The 20,651-nt window shown below is 39.0% G+C and overlaps 1 protein-coding gene across 1 annotated transcript; it reads left to right on the plus strand.

Annotated features, from left to right (window-relative positions):
- Window positions 1–2,043: 2,043 nt before the first annotated feature.
- On the plus strand, window positions 2,044–19,435 carry CSGALNACT2 (chondroitin sulfate N-acetylgalactosaminyltransferase 2). The gene is made up of 7 exons (XM_029963189.1): window positions 2,044–3,286; window positions 10,461–10,677; window positions 11,218–11,319; window positions 12,935–13,113; window positions 14,693–14,787; window positions 16,231–16,312; window positions 17,461–19,435. Exons 1-7 carry the CDS (start codon window positions 2,629–2,631, stop codon window positions 17,751–17,753), a joined length of 1,626 nt encoding a protein of 541 aa, XP_029819049.1. The 5' UTR covers window positions 2,044–2,628; the 3' UTR covers window positions 17,754–19,435.
- Window positions 19,436–20,651: the final 1,216 nt, after the last annotated feature.

A 20,651-nucleotide genomic window follows, 5' to 3' on the forward strand; every position in this document is an offset into this window, starting at 1 on the left:
TGCATGGAGTGGATTTAGTACAGTCTAGCATTTATTGAGGTTTAAAGAAAGTTATGATTCTTTATGCTATTAATTGTGGCTTCACCTCTTGCAGTCTAACAGAACAAGAATTCAGTAAGAAATGTAAAAAACCATCATGTAGTCATCTTTCTAATCTTTCTACTAAAGAAATCTTGGGGTGATATTGTGTGATTTCTGTGAACTGGCTTTATCCTGTAGATTGTTGTTTCTTCTGTCTCCCTTGATCCACCACATCTGGATGGTGGTCAGTAGTCTGAGGATACATCTGGTGTTGATCACTCTTTATGGGTACTTAATTTGCATTTTTATAATGTTGTGTTTGTACAATAAGGAGTGACTAACTTCAGCCTTATTTTTACTTGGAATGATGTTATCTAGTATTCAGTTGATAAAACTGTTATTTATTTTCTATCGAAGTTTCTAGTGGTTTTTCTGTGAGTTCAAAAAGCATCAGTTTCAGGTAACTACTGCCTTTAAGCTGCTGTATTAAGAATTCCTATGTAATCTATCTAAATTATTCATTAAAAGAGACTTTAGCACTGGAGATACTAAAAAATGCTTTAAGCAGTCCTGTAGACTTGAACTGAACAACTCCAAGGTTCAGCTGTTGCCAAACTTAGTGTACCTGACATGCCTGCAAACTTAGGGTCAGCTATCACAGACATTGCTGTTGGTGGTATGAATAAATCACTTAATCTTTCAGGGCTTGTAATTGAAGCTTTCTTGCAAATGAGGATACTGAATATCATGACACCACTGATCGGGGTACCCGATTCTCACTAAAGCAGTATCCTGATGCTGGAAGCCAAAGGGAGAGGAGAAGAGTCACAAAGACATAACTGGGGAGCCACACTGCAAGGTGTTTGTTGTAAACACATGGAGTGCATCGTGGCATCCTGACTGTCTTTCAAGGTCAGAGGAAGACAGGCTTTGTGGCTGCTGGCAGTGCTAGATAAGTCTGTCCAACCCATATATAAGGAGTATTGGAGTGGGTAATTTTTTCCTAGTCTCATAAGTGTACTGAAACTAAACAGGAAGTCTCAGAACTTCCCCCAAACCGTAACTGCATAACACAGCTGAAATGGATGTATAGCCCTAGATATATTTTAATGAGTTTCACTTATTTTATACAAGCAAATTTTAACTGAAAGTATTTTATTAATGTTAGAGAGTAAACTAACATGCATTGAGCCTACTTCTTGGCTTTTTATGCTGTCATTGAAGAGGCCCATTAAATGTTCAGCTGACTGTCATTGCTGAGTAGGATTTTTTGATATCCCCCTCTTGCATAACTCTGGTCTCTTTCTCTGGTCTTTTTCTCCAGGCTGGTTTGGTCAGTGGTGTAAGAGTGCAAGTAGTTAATGCCTCTTCACACCAGTCTAGCTATATCAAAAGATGGAAATGTTAATGAATGGATAATATGAGGCTCCCTTTCATCAATCAGGAGTAGGGGTTTGAATTTTAATTTCTGTTGAATTTGACTTAATCTGAAATGCTGTGTCTGTAAGCTTTGATATTTAAATCTACAATTCATGAGTGAATAGTTAAACCCTGAAAGATATTTACTTTAAGTAAAAGCAAAAGAAATTGCAAGCTTCTGCTGCTTCAAAAATAGTTCTTGGAGGTTTTTTTTTTTTTTGAGTTTAGAGGAGTAGGAAGGACATGGAGTGGGTTTGTTGGTGGTTTTTTCCCTCCCACAGAGTAAAACAAAACAAAAAAAACCCTAAGAAAGAATGGGGACAAAACATAATGAAACTGGAATAACCTTTACTGCTTTACCTAGCTATGTGACCAAATGCATTTCATTATACTGTCCATATTATTATTTTCCAGACACTATGTCAAAGGGAGTCACTTAAGGGTACTGTAAAGGAAAAAGTAATGTTTTCTTTCTCATTTTCTCACCCCTTCCACCAGCAGTCCTTTGCATCCATCCATGTGTTCCAACTTTGTTCATGTGTTTTCCAAATGACTGCCTGCTATGTAGTTCTAATATGCACCTTTCTTTTAATTCTAGGTTCTGTCTTCATTTTGCTGATTCAAACCACATATTCCAAGGAAAGGAGGGGAAGTGGAATAAAGTACTCAAGTGCCAGAGGAGAAGCAAGACTAGCCAATGAAAATCACTGTTGCTAAACTGCAGACTGCTCTCACACATAGTGGGGGAAAAAAATTGCTGTCTGTTCAAAGCCTATAAAATTATTTTTGCAGACTTTCCTCAAAGAACTTGAAATAGGCTAAACTCCTTCAAATAGGACTGAATTAGGAAATGGAAATATGACTCCTGGCTGGTGTCTTCCATCTTCCTCCCTTTTTGCAGGTTTTTTTTGTTTGGGGTAGGAAATCCTGAGCAAACTGTATGGCGTCAACCAGGCTTACAGTTGATGGTTATGGATGACATAGGAACTTCAGATTTACATCTCTGCAATGACACCTGATTAAGGCAAAGGTTGAAAACTGCTCATCAGCTATGTTACCAGAACTTGTAGTAGCTATTACAGTTGTACTTTCCTTCTCTTTCTAAGATTTGATGTCTGGGGTGATGTTCCCTGGAAAGCGTGAGCAAATAAGTCATCTTTTAGGATTGGAAACAGAAATAATATAAGAATGCCCAGAAGAGGCTTAGTAATTCAAGCCAGGACTCGTTGGCTCTTAGTGGGCATTGCTTTACTGTTCAGTTTAGTCTTGCTCATGTATTTGCTCGAGTGTGCTCCGCAAACAGATGGTAATGGATCTTTACCTGGGGTTGTAGGTGAAAACTTGGGTAAAGAATATTACCAAGCTCTCTTGCAGGAACAAGAAGAGCATTATCAAAACCGAGCTACCAGTCTGAAACGTCAGATCGCCCAGTTAAAGCAAGAGCTTCAGGAAATGAGTGATAAATTGAAGTCCCTGCAGGAAAAAAAGAGCCCAAAGGTCAATGGTATGAACTACCAGGGCACCAAAGAACAAACATCCAATGATCTCCTAGAGTTTCTTCATTCCCAGATTGACAAAGCTGAGGTGAGCATGGGGGCCAAACTGCCTAGTGAATACGGCGTCATTCCTTTTGAAAGCTTTACATCCATGAAAGTGTTCCAGTTGGAAATGGGGCTCACTCGGCATCCAGAAGAGAAACCCGTTAGAAAGGATAAACGAGATGAATTGGTGGAAGTTATCGAGGCTGGCCTAGAAGTTATCAATAATCCAGATGAAGAAGATGGACAAGATGAAGACGATGGAGTAGGAGAGAGGCAGCTGTATGGTGAAAATGACTTTATAGAAGGTATGTTTATTACATACTTTCCAGCCTGTTAACAGAATGTCACAACAGGCATCTAATGGTGTTTGTACTTCTGGATTTTTTACCTACTTTAATAGAGTCTTGAACAGTAATTACACAGTAAGAACCATTATTTCTAATGATGGGAATATTATTGCTTCGTTGTATTGTGTTTTGAGTAGGGAGTAAGAAATGCATTTCAGGAGAAGGGCTCACCTCAAGAATTGTACAGGGGAAGCTGTATCTGTTTAAAATGATGAGGTATTAATAGATTGTAGCTGAAGTCAGTGTGACACAACTGCTTATGGTATTAAATAACCTGAGAGTTCCAGTGAAACTGGTGTCAGCGGGAGGGAGAAATTGCTTCTTGTTTCAGAGTATTTAAGCAATCTACTATGAAGCTACAGGGTTTTTCTTCACTCATCTCTATGCCACTTTTAGTTAATATTCAGGCTTTTGACTCTCTTAAGAGGGTTGGCGTACTCATTGGAGAGAGAGCATTGAAAGGCTAATGTGTTCTGGTCATGTCAGCTGAAGAACTTGCTGTCCTGAATAGACCTTTCATGGTATACCAGTTTTGGGCTCCATTAAGTTTTGCAGTCTTGAAGTGTTTTCTTGCTCTCTCTTCAATTTTGTCTCAGTGCTTCTAAGTTTGATAACAGAACACATATTATGAAAGCATATGTGAAAGCAAAGCTGCCATAAAATAACCAAAGGTGGACCATGTTAAAAGACCATTACTGTAAAAGGGACTCTGGATCTCAGCAGTGCTGATGTCTGTGCTGTTTAGCAAACGTTGGACAAAGGTACTGTTGGTCTTGAAATAATTGGTTCTTTCAGTCTTGGATGATGTAATTGGTCTGTAGTGCAAAAAATCCCTGCTTTTAACAGCTACTGTGTTTAAAGTTTTCTGCAAGTACTGTTGTTCATTCCAGAAGGTGGGGCAAGGTGTGCAGTCCTCTCAGCTGGGTGTGTGTAACACAGCCAGCACAATGTCAGGCTCTTAGTACAGTTCTCATTTAAACCCATTTTTTTTTGTCTGGAGCTAGTAATTCTTGCAGTCTTTAAATTGCTTTATTTCTGCATTAAGTACTCAGCTGCTTTTTTAGATAATGCTTATATTCTAGTGGATTTTTATTTTACCATGACTGAAATGGCTGTTGATTTTCTAGTGTACTGCCTTTATTGACAGACCTTCAAGAAAACAAGTAGCTTTAGGACCTTAGAACTATATACCTCTGCCTCTGTTCTCACCAGTATATTAATAATTGTTTCTGGAAATCAAACTAATTTTCTTTTGCTGTAAAGACAGTCACTTCAAACACAGAGTTACAGGAACTATAGGGAAAGAAAAGTATTCTATGCTGTATGTGGGTGTGTTAGCAACTAACCATAGTGATACCTATATCTATTGGTATCTTTTTTCAGACAGAAGTTGTGGCTTGCGTGGGCATTCTGTGGTTTTTTAATGTGCAAATACTACTGGCTAACTTAGCCAGCAAAAACAAGGCTGCTTCTGAATATTAACACCTTTCCCCCCACCCTCCTTGTTGTTCCAAAACCTGTGGGTGAGAAATGGAACCAGTCAGTAGTGGTACCTGCAGGTCCCTTGCCCTGCCACCCTGTGGGTGGGCTCTGGCACTCCACCTCCATTGTCAGTTTGTTCATCCCTGTTTCAGGGAAGTCCATTGGAAAGCTGATGCCTTTCTATTTAGAAAATATTGCTCACTTAAGCTGTCATAAATGGGTAGGTTTAAGTTTCATAATAAGCTTGGTGTACCTACTGAAGTCAGAACAGGTCCTGTAGCTGTCCTAAGAGCACATCTAAATTTTTGCTGGATTAGCATTGCTCATTTAGAGAAATAGGTTTTTAAAGTTGTCTTCAGTGAAAATAGATAAGTTCTGTGTCCTCTTCAGTTGGTAATAGATTATTTTGTAATAAGTGGTTTGGGACTACAACTAGAGTATTGTGTGTTTGAAGCCTAGAGGCTGAGAAGCTTGGTGTGCGGATTTATTTGTTTCTTGGTTCTGGGACAAAAGGAAAAACATGATCCTGTGTTAGTTAGTACATAACCATCATATTTTATGCTCAGTATAGATAAACTGATTTTGGTTTGTTCTGGCTTATAGGATTTTTTTTTCTCAGAACTAATACATACGTATCTACCAAAACTGTGCCATAAGTACAAGCTAAGTGAGAAAAAGGTATTTTTATTCTAGAAGTGTTGTAGCTTCTTACCTCAACAGGCTAAATTTTCATGCAGGTAAAAGTTTGCTTTTGGGATTTATGTCAGCTTTTTTCCTAGACTTGTGAAACAGTTAGACTAAACTTTGAACTATGTAATCTTCTGTGATATGTACTTTCAGGTACTCTCTACTTTAGAGAATTTGGTGACTGTTTAAATTTAGAGTATCTTTTCTTAAAGACGGTTTTACCTAATGATATCTTTTAATCTCTGCTGAATATGTCTGCAGTTCTTCCCCAGTATTTATGTTGCCTCTGCCCAGTCAGTAAAGTAGCACTCACTTCATTTGAAAAAGCATCAAGAACTTTTTTTCTTACTGTGTTTTAGGATTCATCTATATTGGAGTAACTGGAGACAACAAATATGAAGAACTCGAATTTAAAATGAATCTGCCTTCTATTTTATAAATGGAAACTTCTGAAACAAACTTTTTTCTGAAAAAATAGACTTAATTTGTCAATAATACACATAGTAGTCTGAATCGACTGATTTTTATTACTCTAACACTGTGCACTGTGTAGGCCAAAAAACTTCAAAATACATGCTGGCTAACTTTGTTGTCACTCAGTATTTTTGCTCTTTGTCCTTAAATTAACTGTTCGTGCAGCATCTTTGCTGCATGCTGAGCCTTTGTGGTCTCCACATTAAGATGTTCTGTCTTCTACCAATGTTGAAGGGAAGCTCTATGCATGATAGGGAGCAATCTGTTCAAGTGTTTTCCAAACTGATGTTATTTTTTAGTTGCAAGGCAAAGTGATGACCCAAATCTGTATTGCAGTTGTTATTAGGCAGAGCTGCCACAGCCACATCATGGCTGTTGGTGAGCAATAACACCAGGAAAAAAGAAAAGACTTCTAAGTATACACTGCAACTACAAAGATATTTTCTGAAAGCTCCAAATTATTCTTCACAAAGCTCAATTGTCTTGCTCTACTGGTGAAGAGAAAAACAGCAAGTTTCTTCTGTTTGTTGCATCATCACCTGTTCTGCTTTGCTGTAACCCATAATGAAACTTCCAGAATTCTAATATTAGCAGAACAAAAATCTGACCTGAAAAAGGTCTTATTTTGTGGTTGCTGTTTGAGAAACACTTTGAAGTTGCTGTTTTTCTTAGTATTTCCATTAGATCTAAATGTATGAAAAACAGAAGTATTCTATTCCCCGTGGATGAAGAGTATCCCTAGAGAGGATAAAAGATGCAATTTTACATATTTTCAAAAATGGATGGATTTAGGATTACAAACAATGAACCTAATTGCTGAACTGCACACTCAAAGATAGTCCTTGATTAAAAATAGATTTTTTTTGAGATCAGTATTTGATAACATTGAGAACTGTAGGGTAATTAAGATGAGAGGACCATAATAGTATTACCTCTATCTGTTCCCTTTCTCCAGAACCCTGTGACATTGTCTTTAATAGTGATACAGAACTCACTGAGGAGCCTTCATGGACATCTGTACTTCACTATCAGTGTAATTGGTTTATTTGGGTTACATTTATCAGGGTAACTGTCTTACTTTATTAAGAGATTAAGAAGCGCTTCCATTTTAAATTAACCTTTGGAAAACAGAAGCATTAGCATATTTTCAGAAGCTACTTATCAATTAACTAACGTCTAATAAAGGTCTTGTTATTGGATGTTTAGCAGTACTGCTGTTTGGGTTCATTTCTCTTGCTTCTGTGTTTCCATTTGGAACTAGGCAAAGGCCATAAACTTTTTCTTTAGGTCTGAATCTAAAGAGACGACTTCCCACCCACCCTTGGCGTGGAAAAATTCTTTATTCCCATGCTGCAAGCTTGAAGTCAAAACTCTTCCAAAGTCCTTGACAGCCACAGAACAGTCTGGACTGTCTGTCATGCACACAGCCCCTCTAGTGTGTGCTGCATAAGACCAGAAACTGGCCAGTGTCCTGGGAACTTCAGTGGAGAATTTTAATACACACCAACAAAGAGATAGGTCTTCAATCCATAGACCAAACACCTTCTTCAAGGCAATAGAAGAACAGCTTTTTGGCTTTGGTAGTAACTGATACCCGGTATTCATATGTTTAATTTGTTTGGTGAGAAACAGAACTTCTGCAAAGGGAGTAAAACTTCATGGACCAGGAATAGCAGCTGTTAAATTATTTCTACTGCTTTTTCAGTCTTTACTTATGGAGTTCTATTTTGGATGGCAGCCAGTGTATGCTAGTTGGAAGGTGAGATAACAGGTTTTATTACATGAGTCAGTCCCAGGTGTTAAAAACCTGAATATGCTAAGAGGTAAACCAGATGTGAGTTCTTTTTCTGGCTGTTCTCAATTCTGGTTTACATGTATAGAAGCTTTAATTCCACAGAAGTATTCATAGAAGATTACCAAGAGAGGTTAGCTCATAGCAAGGAGAATTACTATTTAAAAGAAGTGTGGTGCTAGTGGCATGTTGAGATAAAAAAGTTTATAATCTTATATTCCAACAACTGAATGTTGCAAATTCAAATTTGCGTATTAAGGTCCTTATGAAGTTACAGCAGCATTTTTTTTTTATGTCTAATATAGAAATTTTTATTCTGTATTACAGCATTCTATTCTAGGCTGACATCTAAGCTTATCCTTTGATTAAAGATAAGCTTTTGGCAGACAACATGCTTTTTAAAAACTTCACTTATGTTGTAAATGGTATTTTTATCTGTAAACAGCTATTGGATACTATAGAAAAGAATTTAATATACAATACTGAATGTTAATTTACATAGGAGTACTGGTACAAAGTATTTGCTGAATATTACATGAGAGCACAATGTGCAAGCATTGTGGTGCATCAGCTGTTCCAGTAACCAGGATGCTGTTTTCAAGCTTCAGTGCTGGTCTACTCAGCACAGAGGGTTGAAGTGGAAAAGGATTGATGGGGATTGAAAATCTTTCTGACTTTCATTGTTTGAAACATGGTTTTCAGGACTTGTAATTAATACTGATTTGAAACTGAGCATTAGAATGTGGTGCATACTTAATGCAGCTCTATGTTGACAAAAGTATAAATGGATTTCTGTCTCTTCAAAGAGAGCATTGCAGGACTTTGTTCCAAGGGTAAAAAGCATCTCTGTTGAAAAGTTAGATTTAGTCACCATTAACTTCCAGTGAGATGGCACCAACTTGTTCTGCTACACCCTGTCTCCCACAGACCCTCTGTGGTGCTCATCCACGTTTCCTGTCAGGTCTGCCAGTGCACCTGCTTGTCCACAAGGAGTGGATTATGGAGCTAAGTATTGGAGGGGAATAAGGATCTTGATGTAAAAGAGGGGCTGTTTGACACCAGGAGGGGATATCAGTGAACAAAACTGGGTTTGCTTCGGGGGTGGACACAGGAGCAGAGGAACACAGAGGGAGTTAGGTAGATTTAGGGAAAGGACTCTCTGTAAAGGGAACCTGGGATATACACAAAAAAGTTAGGGCAAGGTGGTATGCACACTGCCTTGCTTCTTGTATTGAATGAGAAGGTAATGTCAGGCAGAGAATACTTGTTTGAGGATAGGGAGAGATACAAAATTGTGTCATCAGTTCTTTCTAGTTCCCAAGACAGTCAAAGCTGCTCCAAGTTGGAGGGCTGTTACCTTCAGATACCCATGTTGATTTCAGTTGAAAAAAACAACAACAACAAAGGCAATATCAATACTGAGCAGGAAAAAGAGCCCTTTGTATCACCAGCATGGCTCATCTATTCTTTGCCCCACCACCACCTGCTTTCTGGGTGTGGGGCTGGAGGATTTCAGCTGCTGTGAAGGCTGACTTGTAGAAGGGACAGTTCAGGCCAGCCAAGTGAATGGAAATTCACTGGTTACATCATGTAAGGCAGAGGTATTTTTTGCACTTGGGGGTCTTCATAACTTTCTCAATTTTCTGTGTGGCTACTTCAACTGGTATTTGTTTGGTTCATAGTGTAGCTCGTGGCTCTTCTTTATAATACAGCTTTTCTTTGCTGGTGAGAGAGGGGAGCAGAGGTGGGATCAACATAGGGCAGTTTTGTTGAAGGATTCTTCCTGTCATCATTTCAGGGTAGTATAGATGTGGAATTAGCAACATAGAGCTTAGTTTAGTCAAAACCACAGATGAACGTTGGTCTTTTCCTTTGTGGTGTAAAATTAGAGGCTATCAGTTAATTTGCTTCCTTAATGATCCTTAAATGAAAGGACCATGTTCTGCATGGGACAGACTTTTCCTACCCATCAGGAGTAAAATATCTCTCAACAGATAGTTCTGTTTCTGGAGGACTAGCATTGTTTTCTAAGCGTTACAGCCACATAGAAAACTTATGCCTATGTCCTTATAGGACCGTGGCTGTATTAAAGCACCAACTTATTTATCAGATGGAAAGCACTAGCTAGTGGTCAGCAGTGAAAACAATTTTAAAGCATTCCAGCATTATCACACAAATTTTCTTTTTTTTAGATACCACATGTCAGATTTTGCAGGCTTTGTCAAGCAAGTTATTGTCATTTGTTCTGCCCTCAGCTTGTGTTGTGTTGATTGCTGGCCAGATGATCTCAGCTTTTACTGTGGTCTAGCTCAGGGCAAGATTTTTACTGAAGGGCTTAAGAGCAGGCAATATTAGATTTCAGCCATCCTTTTCCATAGCAAATAGCTGAATTCTCTTTTTTTGGGGAAGGCCCAACTCTAATTCTGCATAAAAAGTTGGCGTAGGACCATAAAACCTGTTGTCTCTAAGAAGCAGGGGAAGCTGGAGTTTGTTTGGGGTTGTTTCTCAGATCTGATCTAAAAGGTAGAAGGGTGATTGTGATTGATAATGGTTTGTATACTTTTTATTTTTTTGTTTTTAGGAGAAACCCAGAAGCTTTGCCCCTACTTCTTCAGCTCTTAGGAAAATTCAGTATTTTTGAAATACAATTGCTGGGATCTTTGACTGTACAAATTACTTGTGTGACTTATTCTTCAGGTTACTATCGTACAGAAAGAGATAAGGGGACACAGTATGAGCTGTTTTATAAGAAGATGGATGGCATGGAGTACAGGCATGTCACCTTGTTCCGACCTTTTGGACCCCTCATGAAAGTGAAGAGTGAAACGGTCGATATTTCTAGATCCATTATTAACATTATTGTTCCTCTTGCTGGAAGAACTGAGGCATTTGCACAATTTATGCAAAACTTTAGGTAGGTGCATGAGATTCTATAGTGAGCTGTATTGCTGATTTTTCAGTGTTTTGTTTCCTTTTCAAACTGAATTCCTGTTCTGGTTGATTTGCAACAGAACTAATGATTCCAACATTGTGTGCAACTGCCTTGGGATGTTTGTGATTGAGCCTACTGTATGGAGAAAACATTTCCTTCTAAAATGATTCTCAAATTGCAGCAAAACAAACTCCTTTTAGACCAAGTGCCAGGGTCATTGTGAACCTGGACACAGGTGATCTTGAACATAATTTTTGTATTTACATCAGTTGTAGAGCGCTTGTTTACAAAATAAGGTATTGGAATGTGACACACAGTATTGGAACCTTCTGATTCAAATGGGAAACATGGGGAAAGAAGAGGGGGAAAAGTGTTTCCTTGGGGTTTTTTGGAAGCTATTTGGTGCCTGATTGGAATACTCGAATCTGCGAATACTTCTTAATGCAATAGCTTTTTTAAATACCTGAAGTTTCTGTTGTGTTGCAAGTCGTTGTTAATATCATCTTATCTTTGTGCTTCTAGGGATGTGTGCATTCATCAGGATAAGCGTGTTCACCTCACAGTGGTCTATTTTGGACAAGATGGGCTATCAGAAGTACAAAGCATCCTGGAATCCGTAGCTAGGTAAGTGTGTCGATCCAACATCAGTCAATACAAACAGTATTGATTGGCATTTAAAATGGTTTTTAGAAAGAGTGAAAAAATAAAAATAATAGTAAGTTTATACTCCATTACGGGTTACTAGGAAAACTAACCTTTATTTGCACCATGCTATTTTTGGTTGGCATTTTACACTTTGGGTTGCAACAGTCTCCTGAAGACTACTAAAAATGAAGTTATAGGCCAGAAAAGACTATGAGGTTTCTATCTGACAGTCCAAAAAACAAGAGGGGTGAGTTTTGTAGTGGATATTCAGTCATGCTAAGAGATGATCAGAGTCTAAGTTCTTTAGAACTGGGATATACTTTTCAATAGCTATTTCACTGGAGGAACAATTTTTGTTGTGGATTAGGAAGAGAAATGTAGTCTAAGTAGGCCTATACTTACCCTATGCTGTAAACAAATTTAAAGCACAGTTTCATTGTGGCTGTCTCAGTGAATAGCATTATGTTGGTATAGATGTAAAATGCCCAAATGTTGCTTTTTCTTCCTCCAGAGGGAAGGGACAGGTAAGAGTGTCTGTAACCCTGTAGCCAAGGGGCTTCTTTGCTACCTGAGCTCTTGTGCTCATCCCTGAGCTGGAAACCTGTTACCCTTTTTAGCCAAAAATAAGCTGAGCTCTCATTTAAACCCTGTCTCCCAGTGCTGGCCAGGGCTCTGCTCGATGACATATACTTAGACTGTTGTGTCACCAGCTTTTAACATGAGGCAGCCAGTTGGCCTGGTGTGCACAGGTGTTTTCTAGGAAGAGATAAGAGTTTCTGCCTTTCTCCTGCAAAGCCTCCCTGGCCCCTAACTTGCCATGTGCTGGACCCCTCCATCTCTGAGGCTGCTCTGCTGCCTGCCCTGCTCCCTGTGACATGTGCCCCTCAGAGCACTGAGTCAGATACAGTGCTGTAAACTCACTGGGCATTTATCTAGATCTGTATCTTCTCAGTGGTGCTACTGTTGAGTATCTTCACTCTGTTCTCTTCAGGCATTGCCCTCTGAAGTAGACACTTAACTTTGCTTGAAGATGTTCCTGGGTGTATTTCCAATTTCCTTTTGCAGCTCCTTCCCTCTTCTGCTGTGACTTACAGGCATGTGTGCTATGGTATGAAACAGTGAGGAGAAGCAAACTGACTGTGTTATGGTGGCATCACCACATAGGTGGCCTTGACCTCTTGAGTTTGGAGGTGTCAGGACTCTGGCTTTGTGTTTGTCTTCCTGTGTGAACTGGTAGACAGAGATATTGCTCTTTTAGTCAGGACTTCTTAGTTTGTGGGGAAAAATTTTAGATGACGTTGTAATTCTAGAGAGCAGTTTAATTCATGTCAGTTGCCTTTTAATCTGTCTGAATGATTAAATGTGAAGTTATGAAGTAAGACTGAGGTCTATCTTTTTACAATGTCTGAACTTAAAATAGACAACTAAGTGGAACAGATACTTTCTTTTCTCATTCTGAGGATATAACTGTTTGTTGGTGTTTTTTTCTTTGTATTTCCGGAACGAAATTACTGTAAAATGCTGGAAAAGTATAAATAGTCCCTCTGCCCCTCCCCATGGATTTATTTTGGGTTTGGCTCTGTTTTTCTTGTAGAGAAACTGACTTCCACAATTACACGCTTGTCTCTCTGAATGAGGAATTTAACAGAGGCCGAGGACTTGACATGGGTGCCAGAGCCTGGGAAAAGGGCGAGGTCCTGATGTTCTTCTGTGATGTTGATGTTTATTTCACAGCTGAGTTCCTCAACAGTTGTCGCTTAAATGCGGAGCCCGGTATGTTCCCTTACTGTTGCTGTAGTGGAGTCTTGTCACCTTGTTGGACTTAACTGATCTGTGTTGAGCATATGGAAAACTAACTTGAGTTGTGGAGCTTACATAATACCACACACCTTGGAAAATGAAGCACGCTCTGTGCACAAAAGGCAATAGTATTTAGGCTGAGAAATCACTTGTGCCTTAGGGTGGCTTGTTTTAAGAGCACGTGGTCTTTTTTGTACAACATTTACAATTTCCACATTTTCTTAAGATTTCGTTGTCTAAAAGGAAGCTAGACAGTTTAATTGTTTTAATGATTACACTGCATGTAAATTTGTGTGACAAAACTCAGTGTAATGCTCTACAGTGGAAGATAATTTTTGTTGTACTGAAATATCTTTGTTTTATGTCTTCTTGCATTGTGTATGGCCAAGGCACATCATATATGACTAGTTTTCAGTACAGCTACAATGTGCTCCTTACAGAGAGTGAGCTAATGTTCCACATTTACATCCCAAGCTCTGAAATTGTCTGACTATTTTTCACAAGTTTGTATGAGGCTTGCTTGTTTTACAGACTTCTGCCAAGACGGATAAGCTTTCTTGAATTAACAAGCATGCTACTTAAGACTTTCTCCTGTCAAATATGTGTTTGGGTTCTTTTTTAATGCTTACTTTTATTCTAGACTTGTTGCAGCCAGAAACCATTTTCTCCAAATGCCAATTTGGAATGAATAGATACTTTTTATTCACATAATAAACAAGTAAGAAAATCCTCTATAAGCCAGATATTTGGATTCTGTTTCTTGCTTTTTCTTTCAATTCCGTCTCTGCTCTTCATGAAGCAAATTGTATAAATACATGGAAAATTTTGGATAGGAGCATCTCATGAGCTTTAACAAAGAAGGGAGTTCTAGAAACTGCTTAACAATTCATACTGGCAGTTTTTGACCTTTGCTTCAAGTGAGATCTGAAAATGCTTCTCATACATTCAGAGTTCATGCTGAGATCAGAGTACTGAATATTCCTGTGGACTGTTGTCAATACCTTTGCACTGGCGATGCAAGATGTTTGTGATAAATATTTATCTGGCTTCTGTAGTAGACATAGAACTGGTGGTGTCAGCATAATCAGGATGCTTATGATGCTCGATGCCCTTGCAAGATGTCCTGGATATACCTGCTTTTACATGTTTGTGGAAACAGGCAAACTCATAAAACTTCAGCAATACAAAGTGTTACTTAAACTTGGTTATCTTTAATTTTACTACATACTGTTATTGCAGGTAGTTTTCACTGTCATCTGATGTGGTACTGAGATGTATAATATTTTTTGTGTATACAAGTATGTATAACTATATGTTAGTATAGACCAATAGTGTATATATAAATATGTGTACATATATTTTTGAATCCTGTGGGCCTTGCCCCAGTAGATGTTAGGGGCTGCCTAAGTGGGAAATCCTAGCAGCTAGTCCTTGTGTTTGTTTTCACTAGATGGCTAATAGGTAATATTTTAGATAAAAAGAACATCTCTGGTTTCCTCTTGCCTTCAGAATGCATACCCACAGTGAGTAACAACTACCTTTTGACTTGCAGGGAAAAAGGTTTTTTATCCTGTAGTATTCAGCCTTTACAATCCTGCTATTGTCTATGCCAACCAAGATCTACCACCCCCTGTGGAGCAGCAATTGGTAAGCAGCGTGATTTAATCTGGATAGAATTAGGTGTGCTTTGTATTAAAACAAAATTAAGTGTAACTTAATAGTTTGTTTGGGATATCTTATGACCTTTGGCAGTGCATATCTAAACACCATTCTCCATTATGGGCAAAGCACTTGGAATAGAAGCTTATCAAATGGTACAAAATTCAGATAAACTTGGAGTTCTGCCTAGTTTAAAAAAAAATTATTGCTATTAATCAAATGTAGTTGGTAGTGCTGATCTGTTGCTTATGATCTGTTACTTATTCTGGCTTGGAAAGCTAGTATTTTAGGAGGATGGTGGCATGACATGGCAGCAGCTTTCTTGTGTTCCAGCAAACAAAGAATTGGTGAAACGCAAAAAACTTCTGAATGATAAGATTTCCTCAGTATTGATTCTCTTTGCCAACTAACAAATGGTAGTTGCAAGAAGTGTGCCATGTAGCTTGAGGTGGGCTGAGATGGTCAGTCAGTTGCTTTTTCTTGTTCTGGACAGCTGTATTCTATGCAGATGTTTCTTTACCTTTATCTGATCCAACATCTGTTATATTGCCAATTTTTCTTGCTTTTGAAATGAGACACTGCTTCTAGGGAAGCTTGTAGTCAAGATAATAAACAAACCTTGCAAACATTCAAGAAAATAGGTTTAAGAATGACTTGGGGCTCAGCAGAAAGAAGGAATTACTGTATTTCTGGGTCTTTTTTTTCCTTGAAGATGGAATGGCAGTGGTCAGTGTCCAGCCTGACTCTCTTTGAAGAGACTGCATAGATGAAATCGAGTTTTGCAGCTGAGACTTCTGAGAGGGACTGGTTTGGAGGGAAAGGAGAGAGTGTGACAGAGGACAGCTGTATTAAAAGAAAAACATAATAATAATAATTGTTCCCTATGTTGTTTGGAAGGATCCCACAGAAAGTTGGAGGGGAAGCTTTTGCATATGGCCTCAGGTAGTCACAGCTGAGAGAGGAGTGAGCCCCTGCCTGACAGCTCTGCTGTTCACTTTTTTGAGCTGAACAATATTATGGTTGCTGACTTCAGTCACAAAGCTTACTTTTCTGGTCGTATCAGATCAAGAAGAGAAAAATGTGGCCTTAGAAAACAGGGAGGAATTGGGGTATTGGGAACAGATGGTTTAGCAATAGACTATCTGTAATTTACTGCTTGGTCTGGGCAGATACATAGAAAATAGAGGTGGTGTGGCAGAAAGTTAAACATGGAAACTGCAGTGAGGATAAATATTTGGAATTGGAAGGCAAAGGGTGAAGTGATGAGCAGGTCATTAGGAAGCCCCCATCAATGCATGACTAGAAGTGCTATCATGCTCTATCCTGCACTGAGCAAATTACTGGAAGAGCTTAGGTTTTTACAAAACCAAGTGCAATGTACCTCCTTCGATGTATTTTACATTTCAAAATTATACTGGTTTAAAATTGCAGGTACACAAGAAGGATTCTGGTTTCTGGCGAGATTTTGGCTTTGGGATGACTTGTCAATATCGGACAGACTTTCTGACTGTTGGTAAGATGAAACTGTAAAGAAAAACATTGTGTGTTTAAAAATTGATTCTCTGGTCTTATCTAATGACAGGAAGTAATGCATTTATTCCTTGTATTATTTTCCCAAGCCCAGCAGTCAGACTTGCTCGATAAGTTTGACCAATGAGATTAAATTTGGTTTTGTAGATTTTGATGTCCCATCTGATGAGTGTTTTGTTAAAAGTCATGATAGTTTTAGTAGAAACATTTCACTCTAGAACTTCTAAAAATATTGCTTTTTTTGGTGCGTTGTGTCTCTCTGAAGCAAATTAATCAAGTTTAAGAAACGTAAGTAAACCACTAACATAAGCAAGAAGCATTCAAATTCTTTCTTTACACAACCTTGAGCAGTTGAATACAGTTGTTTGAGGCTTTAGCAGTGTGCTTTGGCCCCCCTCTTGTGGCATGCTCTTAAAACTGAGAACAGCCTGGTGTGCTTAAATGTGGAAGACTGTCTTGAAGATAGTCTGATAGATGTAATGATATAGCCCTGTGTGCTGTACAATGGCTTGGATAGAGACTGATTTCTAGTAGCAGTCATACTGTCACCTGTATGGTATGTGCCAAACAAAGACTTGATAATTCTGGAGTTTTGAGATTGTACAAGAGCTGGGTCAATCTTCACTGTGGTCCTAGAGAAGCAAGAAAACTTAAAATGGTGAAACATGTTCCTTTCCTTATTCCAGCTTTTCAGTTGTGACCTATGGAGTAATTGCTGGTATTTTTAGAGAGGACTTCTCATGTGGTGCATAACAACTTCATTTTCCAGCTGCTGAAATCCATTATGCTTCCTAAATATAACCCAAAAGCATAGCCAGTGATGTTTGCCTACAGTTTTCTGCAGCTGTCACACGGGATGTCATGCATAATGCAATTTGGAGACACTGTTCTAAGAGAGTTTCTGAAGTCACCAGATCTGTGTCCTGGGTAGTTTCTACCACCAAGGATGTTGTATTCTTGAAGCTCCTCTCCCTCAGATTGGCATGCTTTGGCATAGAAAACTTAGTTAATTGCTCCAGAATTTCTGGTATGTTGTACCAGATCTGGTAACGCTACACACGAAGTGTTGTTCTTTTTGCCTTACGTCGAACCTGTGCACCCCAATAACATTTTCTGATGTTGTTTTTACAGGGGGTTTTGACTTGGAAGTGAAAGGCTGGGGCGGTGAGGATGTTCACCTTTACAGAAAGTACTTGCATGGTGACCTCATCGTGATCAGGACGCCGGTCCCTGGTCTCTTTCACCTCTGGCACGAGAAGCATTGTGCAGACGAGCTCACTCCGGAGCAGTATCGCATGTGCATCCAGTCCAAAGCCATGAACGAGGCCTCTCACTCGCACCTTGGGATGCTGGTGTTCAGGGAGGAGATCGAGACTCACCTCCGAAAGCAGGCTTACAGGACTAACAGTGAAGCAGTGGGTTAAGTGTCACCCCTGTGACATTTGATGACTTCAAATTCACAGCGAACCAGCATCATTTTACAGCCTTAATTCAGCTTACAAATGCAGTGCCTCTCTTTTTCAGTGAAGAAGAGTTTAAAGGGTTTTTGTTTTCCAAGTAATTCTTTGACTGTTATGCTGTTACCTACATTTCTTGCAAGTTCAAGCACCTCAGATGAATTGGGAAGTATATGTAGTTCAAGGAAAGTGTCTTCAGTATCGATTGGAAGAATCTGTAGAATGTACAATTCAACACTTTTCCATGTGGTACATTTCAGTTCTTATATTTGCATTATTTTAAGAATTAAATGAAATAATCTTTTGTGTCTTGAGTATTTTCAGTCTGTATGGCTCACTGCACTGTGACTTCAGAAGGATACTGTACTTGTACTCCATTAGAGAAACAAGAGAAAGGTGTGGAAAATAATCTCACCATGAAAGGTACATGGACATGCTGACCGGTACACCAGCTGTTCGGGTGTGGATCTCACAGCAAGGGCTTGGTGCTGCATTTGCTGTTATTAACAGACATTAACATGGTTGAATACAGAATAATTCGGGGGAGTGGGGAATGAAAATCCTTTTAAGTGGAATTTTAAAGCATATAATGTAACTTCACACTGCAAAGGAGACACCACCTTCTTAACTCTGTGATGGATCAGAAGAGTTGGGAATGTTCCAGTTGCGTGTTTCTGGGTCTGGTCTTTTCCCACAGTAGATGCCACATCACAGAATCCCTTCTCTAAACTGAGCTATGCTTTAAACTTGTTTGTTTAAATATTTTCGGCCCCACTCCTCCTTATTCAAAGGCCCTGCCTATGTGTCTCATCCTTTAAGTTGAGGAACCATCTTTTCATTCCCATACAAATTTATTAGAGGCCTGTTTGCTATTATGCCAATATTATTTTTGCATTCTCTTTTGGGCATTTTCATGTCATGCTTTTGTAAGGCAGTCATATACTCTTAGTTGTTTCAGTGACTGAAAAAGCAAGTGCTATTACAGTCTGTCTTTATACAATGCTCTCCATTCCACTCATTATACTAGTAGCCTTATTCTTCATTTTTTCAGTTGGAGGATGTTTTAGGGAGTTGGGGATTCTTTTCCTTTTTTTTTATTTGCTTGGTTGTTTTTTTTAAGCATGCATAAGCGGAATTATGTTGTGGTCTCATTAGTGCCTTGTACAATGGCACTACTACTTTGCTACTTCCCTTTTGGGTATTTTGGGATGCATAAACGTGCAGTCACGTCATTTCTCTCATGTTGTCTTATATGATGTCATATGGCATGCCTCATTTTTAATACATTTGTTTATGGAATGAATGCTGAGAATGCTAATTCAGTGGTTAAACCATTTGTGTGGTCTCCACTGAATTTAGGTATTAGTTGAAAACCCTTCTCAAACCAGGTAATTAAGATCTGTTTATGAATTTAGTTTGCTCAAGAATTTTGAAGGCAACTAAAGATTTAAATGGTTGATTTCTGAATAGCAGATATGCTGTGCGAATAGTTCTGGGCACTGATCCTTTTTATATGTACATAAAATTTGCCTTTATGTAACTTATTGTGGAGAACAAGTGTACTGTATTGTACTTAAAGTGAAGAGAATGCATTGCAAGACTTCTTGCAGTTGATATTCTCAACATAATAAATGGAATTTCTGCATTTTAGAAATTGTTTTAAGCTGTTTCTTTGAAATAAGTTTTTACAATAATATTTTACAAGGCTGTTAACACACTGGATTCAAATAATAATATTTGCAGTGAGAAGTTCAGCCAGCTCAGTTTTGTGTCTCAAGTCATCTACCCAGACCAGATATGCAAGTGCAGACTTTGTTCCTCAGACAACTTAAACTTATAACAGATGTTATCTTACTTCGATATCTGGATGGTTACAAAAATTATAAGGTACCAGTAAGGAAAAGATTAAATACATTTATAATATGACTTGAGGTAAAGATACAGATGGGGCATTCTCCTGAGATTCCAGCCTCTAAAATTCCAGCTGCTACTGCTGTCCTGGTTCTGCTGCACAAGAACAAACATCAAAAAATGCCTCTCACCGACACCAGCACAGCTGACGTGCACTGAAATGGATATTGAGGCAGTGCATAGCATTGCTGCACCTCAGCTCTTGGCACTCAGATGCTACTTCAGAAGGCTCCAGTTGTTCCAATTCTCATGTTTTGGAAACAGCAGACTGCTGATGCTGATAGCCAGATCTCTCATGTTCTGCTGTTTTCCACTGGGTGGTTGTGCTTATCAGCAACCGGGAGGGAGAACAGTGTCAGTTGTCCATATCTGTGTGATCAAAAACGGTCTGTGGTGTTGATGCTGGAAGGCAGTTGAGCAGGTCTGGAGCTGAGGGTAGTCATAGGAACCACTTTTGGAAACTTTTTTCCATTCACCATCCCAAAAGGTGGAAGCAAATGCATTGGAGTTAAAAGGAAGTCAGAACTCCTGGAAATAGTTAAATGTGAGGGTTGAGTATGACACAAGTATGAATGGCTCATTATTTGAGGACTCCTGAACTTTCAGGAGTCCCAGTAGGCCTGGGGGTTCCCTTGTCTTAGTTCAGGACCCTGCAACGTCCACCTGTGTGAGAAGATGTTGCTGTGGCACCCATTAGCTTAGGCAGCTCGTTAGAAGCACAGGCAACCATCACCCACTGCAGTCATTCCAAAAGGTATTGCTATGAGCTGTGTGCTCTGTTAAGTCAATGAGAGGTACTTGCATCCCAATGGTAGTAACAAGAACAACTATAATTTTAAGGTTGGAATCTCCTCGGACACATTTTGCTTCTGTAAAAGTGCCTCACTGCATGCACCTGCAGGGAAGATGGTTTTACTGCTAACAATCAATCTGTAGAACGTTTACTGCAGGAAA

The sequence above is a fragment of the Manacus vitellinus genome, unplaced genomic scaffold (genome assembly GCF_001715985.3).
Source record: "Manacus vitellinus isolate BGI_N305 unplaced genomic scaffold, ASM171598v3 scaffold_54_pilon, whole genome shotgun sequence".
Lineage (NCBI taxonomy): Eukaryota > Metazoa > Chordata > Aves > Passeriformes > Pipridae > Manacus > Manacus vitellinus.

Coding starts and splice junctions, on each gene's coding strand:
- CSGALNACT2 (XM_029963189.1), top strand. CDS start 2,629: ATGCCCAGAAGAGGCTTAGTAATTCAAGCCAGGACTCGTTGGCTCTTA. Junction 11,320..12,934: donor ATCCTGGAATCCGTAGCTAG/GTAAGTGTGTCG, acceptor TTTTTCTTGTAG/AGAAACTGACTTCCACAATT. Junction 16,313..17,460: donor GACAGACTTTCTGACTGTTG/GTAAGATGAAAC, acceptor TTGTTTTTACAG/GGGGTTTTGACTTGGAAGTG.